Source organism: Lacerta agilis, chromosome 2, assembly GCF_009819535.1.
Source record: "Lacerta agilis isolate rLacAgi1 chromosome 2, rLacAgi1.pri, whole genome shotgun sequence".
In the NCBI taxonomy this organism is placed as follows: Eukaryota; Metazoa; Chordata; class Lepidosauria; order Squamata; family Lacertidae; genus Lacerta; species Lacerta agilis.
This window is the reverse complement of record NC_046313.1, coordinates 110792205-110817486: the sequence shown is the minus strand read 5'-3', so window position 1 is coordinate 110817486 and position 25282 is coordinate 110792205. Positions and strand designations below refer to the sequence as shown.

Sequence of the window (25282 nt, the reverse complement as noted above, 5' to 3'; positions counted from 1 at the left end):
GGGGAATAAACCACCTCAGTTCTCTTGGTTGCTCCTGTACATGAGACCTGGCCAGAGGTGCCCTTAACTGTCACCTTTTGCATCTTGAATTGATGGAGGAGGCACACAAAGGTTGGAGTCAACACTGTCTTCGAGAACAACCTTGTACTGTTCCTGCCACCGTCCTACCTGCAGGAGTTCACTCGCTGGCTTCTGCTGTTGCTCTTCCATCTCCTGGATGATCCCCTTCAGAGAAGATAGTTTCCTGGAGAGTCTGGCCAGCTGCTCATCCCTTCTCCTTGCAACCTCTTTCTCCACCTCTTCTATTTCATGCAGTTGACATTTTCTTGTTCTTCCAGAAACTGGCGCAGCTGTCTAAACTTCTCCACTGTCCTCTGCTTCTCAGATTCTGTTAATTTCTGCAAGAAGGAGGAAGAAAGAGGGAAAGCAGAGCTTTGAGTCAGAAACACACTTGCTCTTCCCTCTCCATTGCCATGCCTGCTGACTTGAACTTTGCCTAAATCAGGGGTCAGCAACCCGTGGCTCCGGAGCCGCATGTGGCTCTTTTGCACCTTTGCCGCGGCTCCGGGCAGGGCCAGTGCGTTTAGCACCGAAATGTAGGGGGCGCTGCGCCGCACTGCTGGCCTGCCTGCGCCCACCCACTTCTCTACCTTGCCGGCGGCTGTGCTGCTCATGCGTGCCTCGTTTCGTGCCAGCACAGGCGCAGCAGCAGACCGCAGCAGCTTCCCTCCTTGGCGCCTGTCCCGGCGCTTGTGTTTGGCTGCTGCTGGTGGAGCTGCTGGCGGCTGCGATTCGACGAGGCACGATGACTCGACGATGTAAGGAGGCAGCTGCGGGCTGGGCCAGGGGCGGCGGGCGAGGGGGAAGCCGTCTTTTAAAAAAGTGGAAGGGCCCGGCTCCAGGACACGTGGCAGTCTGGGAAGGAAAATGAAGCCCGGCTGTTCAGCTAAGGGCGGCCCAACGGGATGAGATGGGCGCGGGAAAAAGCTCAGGGGACGACCGATCCCGGGCTCTGTTTCGGGGGCGCGCAGGAGACTTCCCTTAAGCAGCATGGCGAAAGGGGCCCGAGCATGGGCATACCAACGGGGGGGGGCAGGAGGGGGCAGCGGCCCCCCCTAGAAGCCCCCTGCCCCCCCTAGAAGCGGGAGTCCCATGGACTGAAGCAAGGGTTTTATCCATTCTGAAGAAATGTTTTCCCGCGCCTGCAGGGGGGACGTGATCAGCCCCCTGCTTCAGCCCCTCTCAGCTGCCTTGCCCAGCCCCTCTGCTGGCCAATAGTGATTGGGGCAGTATGCATGCTGTGGTGCTTTTGCATAAGTTTGCTAAACTTTTAGGGTTGCACTGTTTTTGTGCTGTTCATGGGGCGGAAGTATTCTGGGGGGTTGGATTTCCCCTTCTAGATTTGCCCTTGCAGCGTCAGGCGTTCAGACGGTTCCTTGAATACAGTGCTTGTTGTTTGGCTGGGGGAGGGCCTAAATCAATGAGCTTTTTCTAGCCCTGGAAATTCCTTGAACATTTTTGGACCTGGCATAATCAGAGTTCTAAAATATTCAGAGAGCCTCCATGGACATTAAAAACTCATCACCAATGCTTAGGAAGGTCTGAGTTTCCTAAAGGTTATCAAGAGTACAAATTTAGACCTTTAATGAACAATATTTATAGTTAATCAGGATGTCCCTACTAATTCATATTCAGAAGAGTTGGGTTACCTTAAGGGAAGAAATTCATTTCAGTTTGCATTCAAAGGTGAACTTACCTCATAACCGCTTTCTGAAAAAAATATGCAACAATCCTTTGAAATTTTCACTCCTATGAACTTTCCAGGAATGGCATATTCAGGTGATTTGTACCCCCCAAAAAAGCACATTCTAGGGTAAAGTATGTACAAAATATATTTATGAGTTCAAATAAAGTAGAAAAATGAATGGGAAAGATACAGAAGAGTGCCTTGCAAAAATACGCATAATGGGGAATATAACATTAAAAATCTTGATATAAGGGGAAATTCGTACTAAAATGCTGGTGAATTTCAGAAGCACTCTTAAAAAAATAAAATTGCATGCTGATATGGAAAATGAGAAATGGAAGTAAGCTGATAGATTTGTCCATCCCTCCTCAGTCCTGACTTGATTCTTCAAATACTTCCTCCCTCCCTAGTAACAATAGTGAAACTTACAAGGAGATCCTGGCTGTCCTTTTCCAGGTCTGCCTGAGAGGCCAGAATGGTTTCTTGTTCTTTCTTCAGAATCTCCAGGCGGCTGCAGATCTCTCCCTAAATAGTAAAGGGAAAACCCAGGTTTGATTGAGATTGACTTCCAGTGCCCTGATATTAGAGGTCTGGGACTTTCTAGTTAATTTTCTTTTTTCAATTTCACTTGCTCATTTTATTTCAGGAGATTAGTTGACCCATGGGGAAAGAGTAACTCATATCTCATACTACCCGTTTGTTTCTAACAATGCATAGAATATAAACATAAAATACCAAAATTAAAATATTCTCCAGTAGCACCTTAGAGACCAACTAATTTTGTTCTGGGTATCAGCTTTCGTGTGCATGCACACTTCTTCAGATACCTGAAGAGAATTTGGGATTGGTATCTGAAGAAGTGTGCATGAACACGAAAGCTGATACCCAGAACAAACTTAGTTGGTCTCTAATGTGCTACTGGACAATATTTTAATATTTTGATTTATTTCGACTGCATCAGACCAACACATCTACCTACCTGAAATAAAAACACCAAGTTGCTGTTTTATGTTGCTCAAAGTATATATCCATCTCATATTGCAAAGGAATTAAAATATTTACTTAAGTAATCTGAAAAAGGTTTCCACTCTTCTATGAGTGATTTTTCATTGCTGCAGCCAGAGTCCACCTATTCTTGTACCAGAGTGAGATATTTAACTCCTCAGCGTTTCCATTTCTGGAGAAAAGATGTTCTCACTGCAGTCAGAATCCACCTAAAAAGTTCCTTCGATGGGAATATTGCTCTCTGGTCATCCCACAAGTTCAAAGAGGAAAGCTGTGGGGAGGCTTGGATGGGGTATCTATTTTTTCCTATTTTTTTCTATTTCTTCAAAAACAGTACAAAATAATAAAAATAACAGTACAGAGGAAAGGAGACCCAGTTCTGAGCTCTAATGGAGAATGTAATTTTTTTTTAATGTATAAAGCAACCGTGGGCCTAGGAGATAAAGGTGAGGATTTTAGCCACATTCTCTCCCTGTCTTGATCCCAACACACTAACATGAAATTCTACTCAATATTGATCCGGAGCAGAACACCAACGTACAGTTAGCAGAGTAAAAACTTGCATACAATAGATAAAAAACCCAGAAGCTTTTTTGCTACATCTGATTAGGAAAGAGATCCCAAAAATAATGGTAAAAAATGTTTATGTATGCAGCAACAGCAGCCAGGATTTTATATGCACAGAAGTGGAAGGAAACAGCAGAAACAAATGGATTAATAAATTATTGGATTATGCCGAATGGCAAAACTAACTGCAAGCCTAAAATATTCTAATGATGAAGAATTTGTAGAAGTGTGGAAACTATTTTGGGACTACCTAAGAAAATACAGTGGTACTCAGGTTACATACGCTTCAGGTTACAGACACCGCTAACCCAGAAATAACACTTCAGGTTAAGAACTTTGCTTCAGGATGAGAACAGAAATTGGTGCTGTGGCGGCGCAGTGGCAGCGGGACGTCCCATTAGCTAAAGTGGTGCTTCAGGTTAAGAACAGTTTCAGGTTAAGAACAGACCTCCAGAACAAATTAAGTACTTAACCCGAGGTACACTGAATTTTAATTCTTATCAGGCGATACGGGAAGTCAAAGAAAAAGAAATATATTAATTGTGCTGTTTTGTAGATGGACTGTTTGAAACTTAATAAATAAATATATATATATATATTTTAAAAAAAGAATGAACCTCTCTCCAAGCTCTCATCCCAAAAACTCTCAGTCTTCTCATTGACTGCCTTTACATAATAACCAACCAGCATTTAGATTGCTGTTCAGGCAATTAATGTCATCCGGAATTTGGACTTAAGAGTTATGGAAAACTGCCCAAGAAAAATCCACATCTCTTTCCCTCATCAAGGTTCAGAATAATTTCCTACCTTGTACTCTTCGGCAGCTTCCTCCAGAGGAATCACCTTGTGATTTTCATGTTCCTTGGATCTGTCACAAACCACACAGATGGGGGTTCTGTGTTCTTTGCAGAAGAGCTTCAGGGTCTCCTGGTGCTTCTCACAGACCTTCCCTTTCCTAAGGTTGAGGACTGAGCTTCTTGGCTATTTCTACCACGTTGGCCAGGTGTTCGTTGAATATGAAGGTTCCTTCGCTGGACAGTTATTCTGCATTGAGGGCAGGAATTCTCTGCTGCCGTCCAATTTTCCTCCAGCACCCCGCGCAAGCAAGATCGGCAAAAGTTGTGCCCACACTCTGCGATGGTCACTGGATCCTTGAAGTAATCCTGGCAGATGGAGCAAGTAGCTTCATCACACAGACTTTGGACGGGACCCCCTGCAGCAGCCATGACTTCCTTGCGTCAATGAAAAGAGTTAAATTTTCAACAACTTTGCGGTTGTCAGGAATTTTACTTTTTGAAATATGCCAGCCCTACATCAGGCAGAATTGCAGAAGTTGTGCCACACTCTGGGATGATCTCTGGATCCTTGAAATACTCGAGAGAGATGCCACAAGTGGCCTCAGCAGAAAGACTTCACCACAAAGAGTGGCTTCCCTACTCCAGAGACGGAATTAAGTTTCACATTCTTCAGTTTTCAGTAACTGGGGTGTTTCCCTTCCTGTCATTGATTCAGGAAGGAACTCGATGCTGCTGATGTGCTTTTTTAAAAATGCAGACAGGCCTCTGCAGTTGCCTTGATTTATTACTTGAAAACCCTCAAAACTGAAACCCATTTTCATTTGAGTAATACATATATATATTTGTCTAAGTTCATCAAGTTGTTGGGGACCCTCACCCATTTCTCAGTTAAGTTTGAGTTATTTCTTTATTATATTATTACCTGTCCCTCGTTTAGAGATTTAGTCCACGGCTGAGTATTCAATACTTTTTTTTCCTTGGTTACTTGCATCCCGTGATTGTCTTTTCTGTTTTTTGATTGCTTACTTGGCATTGTTTTAAACATTGGTGTGTGTGGAGTTGTTGTGATTGTTGCCATTGTCCTGCAAAACGCTTCTATAAATACTCAGGTGGAATCGACACACATATAAGAAAGGTTCTGAAAATGCTTTTTAAAAAAGTGTTCTTAAAATACATTGAATTTTCCACAATGCTCATCATCGCTATTTAGTTTCACATTCTATATTGCACTAAAACACACTTAAAACGTTTTATTCGCAGCTGTACAGGTGACTCCTCCAGACTAAGCTAAATGTGGAGGGAGCCGCCTTTGTTTCAATAAATTCACCTCTCCCAAGCAGAGCTTTGTAGCAGCTGGAGATGATGCTCTCCCCTCCTGGCAGGGGGGAAACTAGGCTTTCTGTCACCCAGGGTCAAAGACCCAGTTTGGGCACCCTGCCACACACATTTATGTACTCACATAGTAAATGGCTGACAGACTGGAGCCTCAATGCTGCCCTCTGGGAGATTCAACCGCGGCAAAAGTACTGGCTAGAACCCCCTAGCTATGGCTCTGCCTCCTGGCCTGGATATCTTGGTTGGCTGCTCATCTCTGGAGGTCCTATCTAGCAGGGGGTGGGTGTAGCCCCCATAACTGACAGTGTATGAATTTTGTCTTGATGATTTCTAGTTTCATCTTCAGATTCATTCTCTTCCATGTGTTTTTCACCTCTTTGAGTCTTAAGCCTAGGAATTGGGGGTGGGGGCAGGCTTTTGTTGGGGGGGGTGGAACCTCAGTTAAGTGTTTTAATGCTTTTCATTGATATATGTAAGTGCACAACATTGAACATTCCAGTGCCAGCTCCCCATGCTCAGTTTACAATTCAAAACAACCCATAAAATAAAAGGAAGTGAAAGACAGAGCAAGAAGAGAAGAAGTGGGCATTTCAGCTGATGCTGTTTGCGCTTAGGTCCTGCTTGTGGGCATCTCCAACAGGCTTCTGGTTGGCCATGGTGAGAACTGCAGAGGCCATTGGCCTAATCCTGCCGCTCTCCTTGAGTTTTTTATTTTGTTGTTGTTCAGGAGGTTCCGTTCAGGAGAGATTCGTGTCCGACTCTTCGTGACCCCATGGAACCAGAGCACGCCAGGCACGCCTATCCTTCACTGCCTCTCGCAGTTTGGCCAAACTCATGTTTAGTAGCTTCGAGAACACTGTCCAACCATCTCATCCTCTGTCGTCCCCTTCTCCTTGTGCCCTCCATCTTTCCAACATCAGGGTCTTTTCCAGGGAGTCTTCTCTTCATCATGAGGTGGCCAAAGTACTGAGCCTCAACTTCAGGATCTGTCCTTCTAGTGAGCACTCAGGGCTGATTCTTTGAGAATGGATAGGTTTGATCTTCTTGCAGTCCATGGGACTTTTTATGTTTAGTTTCCATAATTCAGTTTAGAAGTCATTTGTGGGTGTCCACTGGGCAATGACAGCCCTAGCATTAAGCAGAGTGTGGGCGGCTGCTTCAGGCAGCAGATGCTTAGGGGTGGGGGTGGGGTGGGGGTTACAGACCAAAATTAACCTGCAATCTGCGTAAAGATGAGTGTCTTCTTGTCCTTTGCCACAGGCAGCAAAGTGCATTGGGCCGGCTCTGCCCTTTGGGATGAGACTTTGCAGTTGTCTATAGATAACAAGAGAGATACCCTGGATTTTAGCAGAGGTGTGGGGTGGGCAAAACACACCAAATACAACCTTGTTTAAAAAGGACAAGAGTTCATGCTTCTTCTAAGTATTATTTTATATGAATTTTGATTTTATCGTCATTGAAATTTTTAGTGCAGGAGTCCCACAACTTACCTGCCCCTGGGCCGGTTCCTCCAGCGTCATCGCGCCGCAGGCCAGAGCACTCGGGAGCGCGCGCGCCCATAACGCGTGCACACATGCGATTTCCGGCGCACTTCCAGGTCACCGGAACGTCGGAAATAGCTTGTGCGCATGCGCCAGCGTCATTTCCGGTGCACTTCCGGGTTGCTGGAACACACAAAATAGCTTTGCACATGTGCATGGGCCTCCTCTGACCCAGAAGTGCACCGAAAATGACGCTTGCGCATGCACACAAGCTATTTCCGATGCTCCAGCGACCTGGAAGTGGGCAGCCATGCCGTGCCTGTAAGAGCGGGCAGCAGCAGGCGGGCGGCGGGGGTCGCCCGGGCTGGATAAGTGAGCCTCACGGGCCGTATCCAGCCCCCTGACAGTAGTTTGGAGAAGCCTGTTTTAGTGTTTAAAAGTGAAGCTGGTCTGCATGCGAGTCAGTGGAGCACATGGCTTCTGGATGCAACTGAGCCCTGGACTGAGTTGGGCAGTGTAACTCAATGCATTCAAAACTAAATATGCAGCCTGAAGCCCCTTTGAGAGAGCCATTGATGACCCAGGAGGCCAATTGTTTGGAAAAAGTGTTGTGGGCACCAGTTGCAAGATGGTTGTCATGGGAATGGGGCAAGATGGCTGCCACATGTAGAAGAGCAGGAAGAGAGATAAGGCAACAAAATGGTGGATGGATTACACACACTCCCCTCCCGTAAATCAGCCAGTGATGTAGAGGCATAATGGGACGTTCCCAATCTTGTGACCTGGGTTCAAGTCCTGATTGGTGTTTACCTTCCCCTGCCTTTTACCTTCTAAGAAGACAGCACAGCCAACCAAAAGTTTATGTTGCAGATGCTCCATCCTGTGGGGTAAAGCGCTGATGAAGGTGAGATTCAAACCCACATGCATGGGACTTCCTGGGTACCGCAAGATGGCTATGGACGTAGAGTGCAATGCCGTGAATGCCTCGATCTTCATGAGAGAATTGGGAGAAGCACAAAGGCATCGTGCACCTGCCCCAAGGTTTGTTTTGGTTCCGAGGGGTCACTCACTCACTGCTCTGAAAAGATCGAGCCAAGAGTGCAAGGCACCAACGCAGCTCCGGCCATCAAAAGTGGTAACTTTCCCTAAACTTCAAAACTTCAAAACAAAAAGGGCGTCCACTCAGGTTGTGGGGTTTTACTCTGCATGGGAACATTCTACAAGTGTAATAACTAAAGGAGATACTTTATTTCATTTATTTTTGCCTACTAACAATCAACTTTCATCAGAAATATAAAAACATCTGGATTTTGTTGGTGTTCCCTATCATGTTTAGCCCCCTTCCCCGTTCTTACTTTTAAGCGTTTTGTTTTTATTTTGATTGGATATTAACCTCAAATCATTTAGACATTTAATGGACTTTCCTGATGACTATACCTTCTGGTTGGAATAAGATTCTATCTTTATGGCTGAAGTAAGACTCTAATTTTTATTATTATCAACCTTCCCTTGTTTTATTATTGCTACTCTTAATTCTCTCTGAAAAGGAACATATATGTACTTTGAACCGATGAAACCTGTTTATTGGAGGATCTAAATTAAATTAAGAAAGCCAACAAAATCTGTATACTTTTTATTTCATGGATTCCCCCCTCCCCCCTTTTAATTTTTATTCTTGATATTTTTGATTAAGGACATTATTTGGAAATATAAAATTGGAACTTGGTAGATTGCTGTGAATTAGACTATAAAAAGTCAAAGATTCCGCCTCTTCCTTCTTTTTTCCTGTTTTCCTTTTTTCTCGTTGTGCTTCTTTGTTCATTCACAAGCCTTTAAATGGATTAAGCTTAAAGAAGAAGCTGGATATTTCCCCCCTCCTTTTGTTTTTTGTATGCTTCCATTTGTCCAACTCTCTTTCTTGGTTGTGATTTGTTGGGGTAGTGGAATTTGAAGGAGAGAGATATTTCTAGAATAGTTTCACTTTGTTTTGAAAACTCATACTATCCATAATATATATAAATGTAAACAGTGGATGTTTGTGACCGATCACCTTTCTCCGTAACCGCTTGACCGTTTCTGTTGAAATTTGGACACAACATTCCATGGCCATATGGGAGTGTTTGTGCGTACTTACATTGTACAGATAGCACACCTTTCACTGGTAAAAATGTGATTTTATGCAAAACAATATAGCGCCCTCCAGTGGACGTCAAAACCACAGACGTCATCTCATTCACCACCACACGACACCACACCACACCCGCCCCACCCCCTCCTCCTACGTCACCACACCCTCCCCCTATTCCTCCTCCTACTCCTACAAACCACCGTAGTCGACGCCCCCACCACCTCCAGCCTGTACCGCCTCCTCCAGAGCCAGGCCAGGTGTAAAAGCAGACTCCACCGACTCCGCCGCCACCTTGAGAGCCAGGACGGCCCCAAAAGCCACCACCGCCGACTCCGCCACCGACTTGAGAGCCAGGCTGGCCCCAAAAGCCATCTCCCCCACCTCCGCCACCACCTCGAGTGCAAGGCCGGCCCCAAAAGCCGACTCCACCACCGCCTCCAGAGCCATTCTGCCCCAAAAGCAGCCTCCGCTGCTGCCTCAAGAGGCACCCCGGCCCCAAAACCTGCCTCCAATGCCTTCACCCTGCCTTGAAAGCCAGGCTGGGCCAAAATGCCGCCTCTGACACCGAGACAGGCCGCGTCCAGAACCTACCGCCTCAGACGGTACAAGAGGTAGGCCAGGCCCCACACCCGACAACAACTCCCAACAACACCATGACAGACGGGCTGAACCCCACATCCCCCGCCAGACCTCACCTCTCCTCACCTTCCACCCACCACCCACACCACCATCCCCACCACCACTTCTATTGCACACAGAAATTTCAATGTAAGATGGAAGATGTCAGGCGCGTCCTCCACAACTATGAACTGGGAAGAGTGATAGCGGTTCAAATTACAATACACAGTGAAAAAAGTTATAATTGTAGGAATTTATGCCCCCAATGAAAAGAAGTCAGATTTTTTTTAAAGATTTGGAAAACAATTTAATGGAAATATGGATCAAAATATTATTTTTTTTAGGAGATATGAATGGTGTATTCTCTTTGGAAATGTATAGAACAATAAGGAAATCAGAGTTGAAAGAAAGATAATTACCATTAACCTTCTTTGCTATGATTGATAGCTTAAGTTTAATTGATGCTTGGAGATATTAATGCCCATTGGATAGAGAATATACATTCTTCTCAGAAGTGCACCAGTCCAGCAGCTGTATGGATTTCCAAAGAAATCTCCTTCATGGTAAAGACAGCAGATATATTACCAAGGACCCTCTCAGATCATAATCCAAATCTTATACAAATAAAAGGCGAGAGCAACACCTTGAGGATGTGGAGATGAAATGAAGATCTATTAGATAATCAGGAAATAGTTGCAAAGGCTGAGATTATAAAAGACTATTTTGAATTAAATAACAATAAAGGGACTGAGAATAACATTGTAGGGGATGCCAGTAAAGCAGTAATTAGAGGTTTCTTTATAAGCCAAAACACCCATTCCTACCACCCTTCTGGGTAATACCCCTCCCCACCCTCTCACTATATATAAGGGTCTGGTGACTTCTGTTTCAGTTACAGGTGGGTAGCCGTGTTGGTCTGAAGAAGTGTGCATGCACACGAAAGGTCATACCAAGAACAAACTTAGTTGATCTCTAAGGTGCTACTGGAAAGAATTTTTTATTTTGTTCTGTTTCAGTGTATCTGAAGAAGTGTGCATGCACACGAAAGCTCATACCAATAACAAACTTAGTTGCTATCTAGGGTGCTAATGGAAGATTTATTTATTTATCTATTTATTTATTTTTATATCTGCTGAATTTTCTCAAAGGGCTACTGAAAAACTGTTCAAATAGCTATTGGTGGCATTTGTTTTTCTCTCAGTCACTCTGGTTTGGAGAGAAACTCCTGCTGGGCCAGAGAGGCAGATTCCATCTCCTCAGGAGATCCTGAGGTGGGTTTTTTCTCCCCTCAGATAAAAGAAAGGGAGGAGGGTCTCTCCAGAGAATGAGGCTTCTGAGAACATGTAAAGTTTGGCACCTGAGTCAGCATCAGAAAAAGACACATGTCCCCTTTCATAGTCCAGAGTCACCCGGATCCTCTTGGGCTTCTCCCTCAGGGACAGAGGGGAGGAATCAGGGGAGGTGAAGGCCATATATTCACCTATCCTCCCCATAACCCAGATCCCTCCCTCAGGGCTTAAGGCAATGACACCCTTTCTCCTCACAGACTTCCTGGCAACCCCCACAGCCCACCATATCCCACTTTCCACATTGACTTCCCAGAAATGTCTGCCTGCTGTGAATCCCTCACGTCCCAACACGGAAGGCAACTCATTGAATCTCTCAGGATTGTCGGGCAGGACTTGCTCTTTGTCTCCCCATCTCACGCTTTTCTGATCCTGGGACAGAATGAGCCTGGGATGGGTTGTGTCTGGATCCAGAGTGACATGAGCTGTTGGGGAGAAGATGAGGAAAAGAGAAGAGAGGCAGACAGAATCAGCTCAGAGGCAGAGAAAAGACATTCTGATCCAAGAAACACCCAGAAGAATCAGATTCTCTCTAACAGAAATGGGACTTCTTTGCATCATATGCAGGATTGGGACCTTCCTCTCCTTCTTCCAGACTTTCCCCACAGTAAGTATCTGGCTTGTTGCGTTTTAAATAAGTTACTTTTTTATTTTTATGGTCCATGTATTTACATTGTTCCCCTCCTGTCAATCTGGGTATCTTCAAAAAGCAAAACAATCCAATAAACTTTTCTTTAGCTTTTTTGTGTGAAGGGGAGGGAGAGGGCACGAGAGGGGAGAAATTGTCCTCCTTTGCGCCTCTCTGTGTGAATTGGCCATTTGGGGATGCGGGGGCTCCCCAATTCAGTTAAGCAGAGAACAGTCATTAACTCTTTCTTTTCTAGGGCAGATTCACCAGCCAGTTCTGCCCTAGTTGGAGGTAGGACCACTACTGCCTCAATGGTTACATTTTGATGAGGGAACAAATAGATTCAGGCAACCCAGCAGATTTCCTTGCCTTGTGAACCTTACTTCCGTTCTCTTAAAAACACAATACTACTACGTACAGATTTGCTTTCCTAATGCATGCTAAAAACTCTTTGAATAACATTTTGTCTTTGGCAGTTGTTATTTTCAAGCTGATTTGCTGTTCTGAAAACGTACCTGCATTTGTATGATCAAAAACCTTGCAAAAAGCTGCACAAAACCTGCACATGTCAAATTATAGCCAATGAAAGTTTGGCTGTGGTAGGAGCCTATTGGCTAGTGCCAACACCATCTCCTATATACCTTCTCCTGATCCCCTGAGCATTTTTTAAATATATGTATACAAGTAATATATAATTGCACCCTAACGTGTAAGAATCATGGAATCATAGAATTGTAGAGTTGGAAGGGACCCTGAGGGTTATCTAATCTAATCCTCTGCAATGCAGGAATCTCAACTAAAGCATCTATGACAGTGGTTGGATTGGCATCTATCATGGATGCTTTACTTGAGATTCCTGCATTCTAGAGGGTTGACTGGGTGACCCTCAAGGTCCCTTCCAACTCTAATAATTCTACTGTGTTTCTCTGAAAATAAGACACCCCCCGTGGGCGGGCGGATGGCGCAGCTACTGTGTTTTCCCGACAATAAGACACTGTCTGCTGCCTTGCAGGGGGAGGAGGGGGCGAGGAGCCACTTTCAGGGAGGCAAGGAGTCCTGGGGGCTGCAGATTGGCGTAGCTGCGCCATCCACCTGCCCACGGGGGGTGTCTTATTTTCGGAGAAACGCAGTATGACTCTTACAAGGCTGCCTCTGAATTCCTGCTTGTGGGCTCCCTGCAGGCATCAGTTTGGCTCCTGTTGCAAAGAAATCCTGACCTAGATGGGCTCTTGGGATGACCCAGCATCGCTCTTCCGAAGCGGTTTAGTCACATGGAAAGGCAAGCAAGTAATCTCTCTCTTTTCAAAGGATCTAGAGGGAGCTATGAACCAGAGTTAAGGCATTGATGATGGTTGCAAAGTCTGCAAAAAATATTATTTATCCTCAATTATATATCCGTCCACATCCCTCCTTCGAATTTGGGCTCAATAGAATTTTTACCTTCTTGAAGCAGTTGTCTGAATAAAAGAGAATCTGAGGAAGCAAAAAGATATGAAGTATAAGTACCACTCTTGTACCTCAAATAAATATTTGTGCAGAAATAACACTTCATAATTTAGCATCTGTTGCTTCCTTATATTCAAGTAAAATATTAAATAGTAGAACGAATAAAAAAACAATAAAATAATTGAAAGAACCAATTAAAATAACTCTAAAACTCAGCAGTGGTAAAGTAGACTTAAAAGCAGCAGAAGAAAAATGTTCAACTAAAAACCTAACAGTATATGTATGTTGTCACAGAGATTGGGGTCTACAGTGCAGGACTGGAGGAATAAATCAGATAGGTCTGGCATGACTTATTTCTGAGAAACCCATGCTGGGTCTTAGTAATCACAGCATCCTTTTCTAAATGCTCAGGAAGGAATGGCAGAGCTCTCATTCAAAGGGAAGTCTGGCCTCAGAAATGTTGTGAAAATCTTCCAAGCCATGGGAGTAGCCAGGATTTTTTTGGGGGGGGGGGCAGAAGTGACGTGATTGGGTTGTTAGTTAAGTATTTCTATTGTTTCACTTGATTGGGGGTGGGCTTGGCTATGCCCATGTTCCCAGGCTATTAAGAAACTTAATTGTGCCCTTTGGGGCTCCGGTGCGCTTGATTTCAGGAATAGTTTGGGAACTCTAAGGAGATTGTGTTGGTTGCAGCTCTAGATAGGGTAGCTGTGGATGGACGTCTGAGGAGATAGATCAGGCCTTTGCTTCACTGCTGGGAGACAAGTCTAAGAGGGAACAGGCTGTTTCAAAATGCCTAGTCTGGACTAGGGAGATGGATAACTAGTGAAAAAGGAAGTTCTGCAAAACTGTAAACAGATACCCATTAGGCAGAAAACCCTGGCTTTGCTATACACTTTGGTTCAGGCTTTTTCTCTTTGTGGCAGTACCATTTCTCTCTTCCGACCCCCCATGCACCAGAGTGACAAGGTTTATGGGGCATTCTGGGGGAAATGAAATGATGGAAGCAGCACGGAGAAGGCAGGTACTGTGGGGATACCCCTGTCTGCGGCAGGAACAAAATACAATGCAATGCAATACTCTAGGGGCCTGCCATGCTCAGTTTTGTAATAAATAATGCCCAGGATAAAATCCTGGCGGTCATTTTTCATTACCTTTGAATTCCTTCATTGCATTGTCAATGATACGATCTATGTCACAGAATCTGGAGATCTTCCCCTTCAGCTGTGGAGGGAAAGCCCATGAAATCTTTGAACTCTTCCTTTTCTCATACCTGGTGAGAATTAAAACAATGTTAGCCCATTCAAATCCATAAGGAGGAAGAGAGTGGCAGAAAGCCTGGAGCAGGCATGGCCAAACTTGGCCCTCAAAATGTTTTGGGACTACAACTCCCACCATCCCTAGCTAACAGGACCAGTGGTTAGAGGTGATGGGAACTGTAGCCCTAAAACATCTGGAGGGCCAAGTTTGGCCATGCCTGGCCTAGAGCATGGGTAGGCAAACTAAGGCCCCGGGGCCGGATCCGGCCCAATCACCTTCTAAATCCGGCCCGTGGATTGAGTAGAATGTGTCCTTTTATTTAAAATTAATCTCTGGATTATTTGTGGGGCTTAGGAATTTGCTCATTCACCCCCCAACAAAATATAGTCCGGCCCCCCACAAGGTCTGATGGACAGTGGACCGGCCCCCTTTTGAAAAAGTTTGCTGACCCCTAGCCTAGAGGGAAAGGCAGGCACAGAGGGGAGATTCTTCCTCACTACGGGCTCCACAGCCAGACATCTGAGGGTCAAAGCAGCCACCCCAGGCCTCTGAGTCTCCCCACTGATGTCTATTCAAAGGAGAAACACCATTATGTAATATTGTCATGCTCAGAGTTTCTCTGCTACAGCTTCACTTCATTGACGTTCCTGACAAGGGCAGGAACTATCTGAAGGTGTTGACAGCACAGCTGGCAATTCCTTACTATAGAGTCTCCATAGAAGGTACAGAGAAGAAAAGAATGGCTACTGATATCAGCAAATATGAAATGTTCCTTATAACCTCTGCTCTGAACCTGAGTGACACCTTGAAGTACTCCCCTATCTCCTGCTGCCTCGTGAAAACTTCCACACTTCCACCCCCCCACACAAGAGCTCCATGGGGAAGGGGTGTGTAAGGGCCTGGGTTGGGGGGGGGGGTCAACAGAGGATGCTGTAGAGGAGGAAATATTGAGGTAAGCAACTTAGGCACTTGTTCCTCCAAAGGAAGTCACTTTCTCTTCTTGTGCAAGTACAACAGCTTTGTCACAGTGACACTTGAGTAAGCTAAAAAAAATTGTTTCTTCAACTTGGGGGTATCTTGCTTTTACTAAGTAATATAAGCTCTGCTCTAGTATGAGGTGCTCTCAGAGGATGAAGCAGACCACCTTTTTGGGGGAGGGTCAGTCCTGGCACAGAGTCTGGACTTTTCTCAGCCTTCAGATTGTGGCCAATAGAAAAGAGTAGGATCCACATACTACATACCTCTCAAAGGTGCTTCTCACAACCTAGAGGGGAAAGAGAACAGAAATCATTGCACACCACAGGCCACTGTAGGAAGACACTTCAGATCATGGAATGGAGTAACCCTCTTGCCCTCTGAGGCCTGTCTGTCTGCCACATGCCAAAGCTTTGAGCAGGAATAGCTGAAGTACGTATTCAATTCTGGTTTGAGTCAATTTTTGATTTTCCAATTGTCAGTTCTCTACATTTCCACATCAGTTTGAAATTTTTAAAATAGAAATTCATAAGCATTTTTCTGTGAATTTATCCCAAAATACATTTTTGTATACAATTTTGTATGCAGGTACAGATTACTTAGTTGGAGAACTGCACTGGAAAATCCAGACATGCAAATGTCAATGGGGGGCTGTAATTCAGTTTGCATATAGATCAGAAAGGGCAAACAAGGCAGGTCATCTCTACCGGTAAGTGTGCAGTCAGTGGAACCCACTTACCTTTTCCCTTCTGGAAACAAATAACCACCTACAGCAGGCATGTCCAAAGTCTGTTTTGGGGGCCTAATCTGGCCCAGTGGTCAGTTTAATCCAGCCCCTGTGGCAGTTTATTTCCTGGGGTAAAATCCTAAAAAGCTCAACAACTTCAATCTTTCGTCCGCCCTCATGCATGTTCACTTCATCAAATCTGGCCCTCTTTGAAAAAAGTTTGGACACCCCTTGACCTACAGTATAAAATGCCTCCAACACGCAATGAATTTTGTTCAAGTGAGTTTCTTATCCCAGCAAATGTTAGTGGAGCAGAGAAGTAAAACACCTAATCGTTTCTTTCACAGAGAAATGGTCTGGGAAAGGTCAAGGAAGTGTCAGGCGGTTGGCAGAAACCATGTAACGTTGTTTGGGGACATTTCACTAACCAAGGACAGGTTTCTTACTGGGCTTAGAAAAACACACTAATCCAGGCATAGGCAAGCTTCGGCCCTCCAGATGTTTTGGACTACAATTCCCATCATCCCTGACCACTGGTCCTGTTATCTAGGGATCATGGGAGTTGTAAGCCAAAAACCTGTAGGGCCAAAGCCTGCCTATTCCTGCACTAACCAGTAACAATTGTTCTGAGTTGTAACAAAGCTCTTGCATTATTTGATACCAGAGCACCATTTTGGACAAATCTCCATGGCTGGTGTAGGTGATCAGCCCAGAAGTTGAGTGGAGACATTTGGAGGGCAGCAGTGGAAAGGACAGTCTGAATGCAGAGGTGTTGGGGGTGTCATTTTGGAGCAAAAAGGTGACTGTGCTCAGTGCTAGAGCTCACTTTTCCTTTCTTTCATTTTTCCTTAGCTGTAAGGTGGAAATAAAAGTCTCTGGGAAGCCCACCACAGGGCATGAAGTGTTCTTTTAACACAATCTGGATTAAGGGGAATAAAGCATCTCAGTTCTCTTGGTTGCTTCTGTACATGAGACCTGGCCAGAGGTGCCATTAACTGTCACTTTTTGCATCTTGAATTGATGGAGTTTTGGAGCCAACACTGTCTTTGGGAACAACCTTGTGCTGTTCCTGCCACCTTCTTACCTGCAGAAGTTCACTCGCTGGCTTCTGTCGTTTCTCTTCCATCTCCTGGATGATCCTCTCAAGAGAGGAGAGTTTCCTGGAGAGTCTGTCCAGCTGCTTATTTCTTCTCCTTGCAATCTCCTTCTCCACCTCTTCTATCTCATTCAGCAGACACTTTTCCTGTTCTTTCAGAAACTGGCACATTTGTCTAAACTTCTCCACTGTCCTCTGCTTCTCAGATTTTGTTAATTTCTGCAAGAAGAAGGAAGGAAGGAAGGAAGGAAGGAAGGAAGGAAGGAAGGAAGGAAGAGGGAAAGAGGAAAAACAGATCCCCGAGTAAGGAACATATTCCTGCTGACTTGCCCTTTGCCTAAAGCAAGGAGCATTTTTCTAGCCATGAAGGTTCCTTGCACATTTTTGGACCTGGCATAATCAGAGTTCTAAAATATTCAGAGAGCCTCTGTGGACATTAAAAACTCATCTCAGGAAGATTTTAGTTTCTTAAAGGTTAACAAGAGTGCACATTTGGAAAGACCCTTAATTAATAATATTTATGGAAAATCAGGCTGTCCCTGCAATTTCATATACCCTACTCATTCATATTCAAAAGGGTTGGGCTGCCTCAGGGCGAAGAAATTCAATTCAGTTTGCATTCAAAGGTGAACTTACCTCATAACTACTTTCTGGGGAAAAAATACGTGGACTAAAAAACAACAATCCTTTGAAATTCACACTCCTATGAACTTAGCATAGGTGATGTGTATTCAAAAATGCACATTCTGGGGTAAAGTATGTACAAAATATGTTTATGAGTGCAAATAACATAGAGAAATGAATGGAAAAGGCACTGAAGAGTGCTTTGCAAAAATACACATGTTGGGGAAAATAATATTGAAAATCTTGATATCAGGGAAAATTATTAAAATGATGAATTTTCAGAAGTACAGTACTCTTAAAAAATTAAAATCATATTCTGATGTGGAAAATGAGAAATGGAAATGAGCTGATGAGCTGATAGATTTCCCCATCCCTCCTCAGTCCTAACTTGATTCTTCAAATACTTCCTCCCTCCTTAGTTAACAATAGTGAAACTTACAAGGAGATCTTGGCTCTTCTTTTCCAGGTCTGCCTGAGAGGCCAGAATGGTTTCACGTTCTTTCCTCAGAATCTCCAGGCGGTTGCAGATCTCTCCCTAAAGAGAAAAGGGAAAACTCAGGTTTGACACACACACACACCAACAGAGAGAGAGAGAGGAGAGAGAGAGAGAGAGAGAGAGAGAGAGAGAGATGACTTCCAGTACCCTGATATTAGTAGTCGGGGAATTTCTAATTTGTTTTCTTTTTTCAATTTCATTTGTTCGTTTTCCTTGAGGAGATTAGTTGAAACTTGTGGGGAAAGAGGATTTTCTCTATCTCAATTTGGCACAGAAGAAATGAAATCCAACCAAACAACACTGAAATATTCCAGATCTTCCTCAATCTCAGAAATTCATAATTTAAGAGTGATTCTTATTATTTATTTATTTATTTATTTTTCACATAACCCATCTTAAAAACATCACAAATTACCATTTTTGGTATGGGGGGGGGCTTCCCGTATTGCACGATAAGTCAAATCTCATTACAGCCCATTTGTTACTAAAACACATAAAATATAAACATAAAAAATAACAGGCTAGGACTTAAAAATTATGGAAAACCACCCAAGAAGAATCCACAGCTCTTTCCCTCATCAAGATTCAGAGTAATTTCCTACCTTGTACTCCTCAGAAGCCTCCTCCAGAGGAAGCACTTTGTGATTTTCATGTTCCTTGGATCTGTGACACACCACACAGATGGGGGTTTCGTGGTCTTTGCAGAAGAGCTTCAGGGTCTCCCAGTGCATCTCACAGACCTGCCCTTCCTGAAGGTGAAGACTGAGCTTCTTGGCTATTTCTACCACCTTGGCCAGGTGCTGGTTGGAGATGAGGCTCCTTCTCTTGACAATTATTTTGCACTGGGGGCAGAAAGCCACTGCCTCCAATTTCCTCCAGTGTCGGACCAAGCAAGTTCGGCAAAAGTTGTCCCCACACTCTGCGATGGTCACTGGATCCTTGAAGTAATCCTGGCAGATAGAGCAAGTAACTTCATCACACAGACTTTGGACGGGACCCCTGCAGCAGCCATGGCTTCCTTGTCTCAGTGAAAGAGTTAAATTTTCAACAACTTTGCAGTTGTCAGGAATTTTACTTTTTGAAATATGGCAACCCTAGATCAAGCAGGATTGCAGAAACTGTGCCCACACTCTGGATGATCTCTGGATAATTGAAATACTCCAGAGAGATGGAAGAAGTGGGTTCAGCAAAAATACTTCACCACAAAGAGTGGTTTCCTCACTCCAGAGACGGAGTTAAGTTTCACTTTCTCAGTTTTCAGTAACTGGGTGTCTCCCTTCCTGTCATTGATTCAGGAAGGAACTCAGTGCTGTTGTGATTTTTTTAAAATGAATCATAGAATTGGATGAGACCACAAGGGCCATCCAGTCCAACCCCCTACCAAGCAGGAAACACCATCAAAGCATTCCTGACAGATGGCTGTCAAGCCTCTGCTTAAAGACCTCCAAAGAAGGAGACTCCACCACACTCCTTGGTAGCAAATTCCACTGCTGAACAGCTCTCACTGTCAGGAAGTTCTTCCTAATGTTTAGGTGGAATCTTTTTCTTGTAGTTTGTATCCATTGCCCCGTGTCCGCTTCTCTGGAGCAGCAGAAAACAACCTTTCACCCTCCTCTATATGACATCCTTTTATATTTGAACATGGCTATCACATCACCCTTAAACTTCTCTTCTCCAGTCCTCTGCAGTTGCTTAACCTTTCATCAAGAATCCTTGATTCATTGCTTGGCATTGTTTTTAAACCTTTGTGTATGTGTTGTTGTTGCACCTAGTCATATTGTATATTGCACTTAAAACACACTTTAAAAGTTTTATTTGCAGCTGTATAGCTGAGTCCCCAGAGACAGCTAAAATGTGGAGGAGCTGCCTGTGCTTCCAGAAGATTCACCTCTCCAGGGTTAGAGTTTTGTAGCAGCTGAAGATGATGCTCCCCTCCTGGCAGGGGTGAAACTAGACTTTCTGCCACTCAGGTAAAAGTCCCAGTTGACATATGGCAGGTCTGCTCACTGTAATCTTTTTGGTGGCTGCTTCCAAATACTTTGCTTTGTTGACATGTAAAAATCAAGATAAGCCTATTGCTGAATTTAATTATCATTTGAATGTTTTCAAATTCCTGTTTTCATCCACCTTTCCTTTAGTATTTTAATGTTTATATTTATTTTTTGGGTAAACTGCTTAGAGGTTTTGTCAAGCGGTACATACATCTTGTTAAATCAAATAAACCATATAAACAATTCCCATTTAATTCTGTTTAAATGGGAACAGAGCTGGGTGGGTGGGCAAGGCTCCCACCCCAAGTGGACTTGTGGGCAGATGGGGATCCTGGCAAATTCCCCACACTCCAGCCCATGCGGAGAAGGCCACTGATGACAGGATTTGAAATGTTAAAGCTTTCCAATCAAAGCAGGAAAGTCCCCCCCCACCCAGTCCTCTCAATCCATTTCCTGTCTAGGAATCCTTTCAATGGACTAGAGAGTTCTCACTCATGGTTTAGTGGTCAGGATCCTGTGCCACCATTGGTGCAACTGAGGTCATTCCAAGCTGGAATTTATTTATTTTTTGCTCCATCTGCCCCTTCCAGGAGCTGAAGGTCTTGCAGGTGTAGCTCTTCTACTCACAAACAGGTGAAGAGGCGCATTTCATCTGAGGGATGGAAACAAGTCCAGAGGCCAGGGCAGAGTTTCTCTACTGTGGTGGTTACTGCGATCACCTCACACGCAAAAGGTCTGAAGCAGCCAGCAAATGTGATGCCCTCTGGAAGTTGCTGTGGGGAATATGTTTTATTTTTTTATTTTTTTATTTTTTAATCTTTATTGGTTTTATTTACACACATTAAAAATTTACAGTCTCATCAATACAGATAAGAAAAGAAGAGAAAGAAAAAAGAACAAAGAAAAAGAAAAACACAAAAAGGGTTAAAATTAAATTACATAACCACACTTCTCACATACATACATACATACATACATACAAGTCTTCCGATCTTTCTTATTGTACTTTCGTTACATCATTGTTTGTCTGCACAGTTTTGATCATAATTTCTCGTTCCTTTATCTTCAATAGTATTCGATATTTGTTTAATTACAAGTATCACTCTAGTTCTGCTAATATGGCCTTATTATTGCAATATATTCTGATGTATTCTTTAAATATTTCCATTCACCAAAAGTTTTCTGCATCATTTCTCCTCTAACTCCTCCTGTCAATTTTGCCAGCTGCAAATAATCTAACATTAGCATCTGCCACTCTAGGATTGTCGGTACTGATTCGTTTTTCCACTTTCTAGCCACAAGAATTCTAGCTGCTGTGACAGCATACATGAATAGCGTTCTCCTTTCTTTTTTAATCTCTGGGGGTAAAATTCCTAATAGGAAAATCTCTGGGGTTTTTTTAAAAGTAATTTTAAACAATTTCTTCAGTTCATTGTAAATGTTATCCCAAAATTCTCCAATAATTACACACGTCCACCACATATGGTAGTAAGACCCCACGGCTTTTTGGCATCTCCAGCAATTTGGTGACCCTCCTTTATACATTTTCGATAATTTCGAGGGGGTGTGGTGCCACCTGTAAAGCATTTTCATGGGTTTTCCCTTAGGGTATAACAGGCTGTAAATTTGACATCCTCCTTCCACAGTCTTTCCCATTGATCCATATATATGTTATACCCAAAATCCTGGGCCCATTTCACCATTACCGTTTTAACCTGTTCTTCTTTGGTTTCCCACTCTAAAAGATGGTCATAAATTCGTGAAATATTTTTCCCTTTAATCAAGATTAGATCTTTTTCAAATTTGGATGTCTCCCTCGCTATTCCCTTATATCTATTGCCAATCTTTGATTTAACTGAAAATACTGGAGCCAGTCCGTTAGGTAGCCCTTAATTTCCTCATATTTTTTCAGTTTGAAGTTATCATTGTTTAATTCCAGTACTGTTCTATACGTTGGCCAGTTTGCTTTCATGTTCGGTCTTTTAACTGCTATGGCTTCGGTTGGCGACATCCACAGGGGTATTTTTGGCTCCAAGATTCCTTTGTACTTATTCCAGATCTTATACAATGATTTTCTCACAATGTGGCTCAAAAAACCCCTGTGGACCTTTACTTTTTCATAGATTAGATATGCATGCCAACCGAACCTGTTGTCGTGGCCTTCCAAATCGAGTATGTCTGTATCTCTTAGTGTGATCCAATCCTTTAACCAATTTAGTCCAGCTGCTGCGTGGTATATTTCCAAATCCGGCAGTGCGAAGCCTCCCCTCTCCTTTTTATCTATTAACGACAGATGTTGATCCTAGGTTTTTTCCCACTCCATATAAATTTAGATATTTCCCTTTTCCATTCTCTAAAACAATTCATTCCTCCTAGAATGGGCATCGTTTGGAATAGATACATCATTTTAGGGAGGACACACATTTTTACCACTGACACTCTTCCCCAAAATGAAAGGTGGAGTTTGGTCCAGGTTTCCATGTCTTTCTTGATTTCTTTCCACACTTTACAGTAATTATCTTCATACAAATGTAGACATTTATTTGATATCCAGATCCCCAGATACTTGACTTTATTTTTATTTCTAGCCCTGTCTTTTCTTGAAGAGTTTTTTTCTCATCCCCTGTGAGGTTTTTTGTCAGAATTTTGGTTTTTTGCATATTATTTTCAGCCCCATAATTTCTCCAAATTTCTTAATTTCCTCTATTGCTGCTATTAAACTTTGCTCAGGATCTTGAATCGTAATTATTAAATCGTCAGCAAAAGCTCTTATTTTATAGACTTTTGCTCCAATCCGTATCCCTTTTATATTCTCATTTTTTCTGATACTGTGGAGTAGAGGTTCTATTGCTAGTATGAATAGCAGGGGCGACAAAGGGCACCCCTGCCTAGTCCCTTTTGAAATGGAGATGTTTTCTGTTAAGTTACCATTTATCAGCAATCTAGCTGTTTGTTTTTCATATATTGCCTCTATTCCTTTTGTAAATTTTACTCCAAAGTTCATTATTTCCAGTTGCTTCTTCATGTAGTCCCAGGACACATTATCGAATGCCTTTTCGGCATCTAGTAATACAAGGGCAGCCTTCTTATCGCTATGTGCTTCTAAATATTCTAGAATATCTATAACATTCCTTGTGTTTCCAGCTATTTGTCTGCCCGGGAGAAATCCAGTTTGATTAGGGTGGATAACCTCCTTTATAGCCCCCTTAATCTATTGGCCATTATATTTGCAAAGATTTTATAGTCACTATTTAAAAGTGATATTGGCCTATAATTTGATATTAGTTCTGGGTCACCTCCTTGTTTCGGTATGAGAGTTATGTAGGCTTCTCTCCATGAATTGGGTATCTTACCTTGTTTTAAGATATTATTCATTGTCTCAGTTAATGGGGTTGTTAACAATTCTATCATCTTTTGTAGTACTCCGCTGGAAGACCATCTGGGCCAGGTGTTTTGCCTGTTTTAACTCTCTGGATAGCTTTCTTGGTTTCTGCTTGTGTTATCGGATCTTCAAGTGTTTGTAGTTTATCCTTATCTATTTCTGGGATTTTATACTGACGAAGATACTCTTCCACCCTCTCTCCTTATTGTTTTTTCCTTATATAAATCTTCATAGTATCTTACAAAACTTTGCATTACTTTCTTTGGGTCATCTATGTATTTCTCATTTATTTTTAGTCTATTTATTTGTTTTCTTCTCTCCTTTTTTTGAGTTGCCAAGCCAGGTATCTACCTGGTTTGTTTGCAAACTCAAAGTTATTTTGTTTCCAGGTTCTCAAGTTAAATTGTATTTCTTGTTCTATTTTAGATGTGTATTCTGCCTGTAGTAATCTAAGTTCCCTTTTAATACTCTCATCTCCTGGTTTTTTGTTAATTCTTTTTCTTTTTTCTTTATTTCCTCCAGTAGTCCTGCTTTTTCCTTTCATTATCCTTTCTTAAAATCGCATTTTGTTTATAAAATATCCCCTGATGACCGCTTTACTAGCGTCCCAGATTGATCTTACATCGGTATTTTGCTTGTTATTTAATTCAAAATACTCTTTCAGGGTTTTCCTAGCACCCTCTACAATCTTTTCGTCTTTCAGGAGGGATTCGTTTAGTTTCCACCTCCAAATCCCTGTTGTCCATTCTGGTTTTATTTTCAACAGAACCGGATTGTGGTCGGAGATTGTTTTGGGCAGAATTTTTACCTCTTCAATCCTTCTTAACATTTCTTTTGAAATCCAAATGGCATCGATTCTGCTAGCTGATTTATTAGGTTCAGAGAAGTAGGTATATTCTCTCTCCGTTTTTGTTTATATCTCCAGGTGTACTAGTTCCATATTCTCCCCCATTTTAAAAAGGTCGTCGGCAATTTCCCTTGGTTCTTTTTCCCTCCCGATCTATCTAAATGTGGGTCTGGTACCCCGTTTAGATCTCCCATTAGTATTATTTTATATTCTAAATACTCTATCAGCAGCGTTTCTAGTTTCTTATAAAATGCGGCTTTTCTTATGTTAGGTGCATATTCCTACTATTACATTTTTTTCTCCTTGATTCGTGATTTTTATTATCAGTATTCTTCCTTTGGGGTCTGAAATAATAAATCTGGTTCTAGATTAGGTCTAACATACATCACTACTCCTCTTCTTCTTTTTTTTGATCAGCAGCTATAAATTCTTTTCCTAGCTTGGGGTTAATCAAAACTCTCTTATGATCTTTTGTTACATGTGTCTCCTGTAGGCAGACCACGTCGTTCTTTTGCTTTTTCATGTATCTATTTTGTTTCTTTTTTTCTTATCATTTAATCCATTAACATTCCAAGACAAAAGTTTTAACTTCATCTTTATTTATATAGATTAAAAAAAAGAAAAAAAATAATCAAGCTTTTATTTGCAGTGACTTTATATTCTGGTGTTGTTTCAGATGTTATGTTTCTTACTTTTTAAAACTCTTCTTCCTTTTGGATCAATGGTTTTGTTTTATTTGTTTTTCCTTATTCACTGTCCAAGCTACGGTCTGAGTTTATACCTTTG

The 25282-nt window shown here is 42.8% G+C and overlaps 2 protein-coding genes across 2 annotated transcripts in view; both read right to left on the bottom strand.

Annotated features, from left to right (window-relative positions):
- Nucleotides 1-4580, bottom strand: part of LOC117042432 (E3 ubiquitin-protein ligase TRIM7-like) — a 31841-nt gene extending 27261 nt beyond the window's left edge. The window contains 6 exon segments of the mRNA XM_033141977.1: nt 169-320; nt 323-398; nt 2177-2272; nt 4127-4277; nt 4279-4337; nt 4339-4580. Coding sequence (XP_032997868.1) covers nt 169-320; nt 323-398; nt 2177-2272; nt 4127-4277; nt 4279-4337; nt 4339-4545 — 741 coding nt within the window. The 5' untranslated portion in view covers nt 4546-4580.
- A 6237-nt stretch (nt 4581-10817) lies between these two features.
- Nucleotides 10818-25282, bottom strand: part of LOC117042431 (E3 ubiquitin-protein ligase TRIM11-like) — a 22776-nt gene continuing 8311 nt past the window's right edge. Inside the window, exons 8-14 of the mRNA XM_033141976.1 lie at nt 18879-19294; nt 18220-18315; nt 17145-17375; nt 15600-15622; nt 14253-14371; nt 13093-13125; nt 10818-11449 (exon numbers count right to left, since the gene is read on the bottom strand). Of these exons, the coding sequence (XP_032997867.1) occupies nt 10935-11449; nt 13093-13125; nt 14253-14371; nt 15600-15622; nt 17145-17375; nt 18220-18315; nt 18879-19294 (1433 nt within the window). The 3' untranslated portion in view covers nt 10818-10934. The remainder of the gene's footprint in view (nt 11450-13092; nt 13126-14252; nt 14372-15599; nt 15623-17144; nt 17376-18219; nt 18316-18878; nt 19295-25282) is intronic.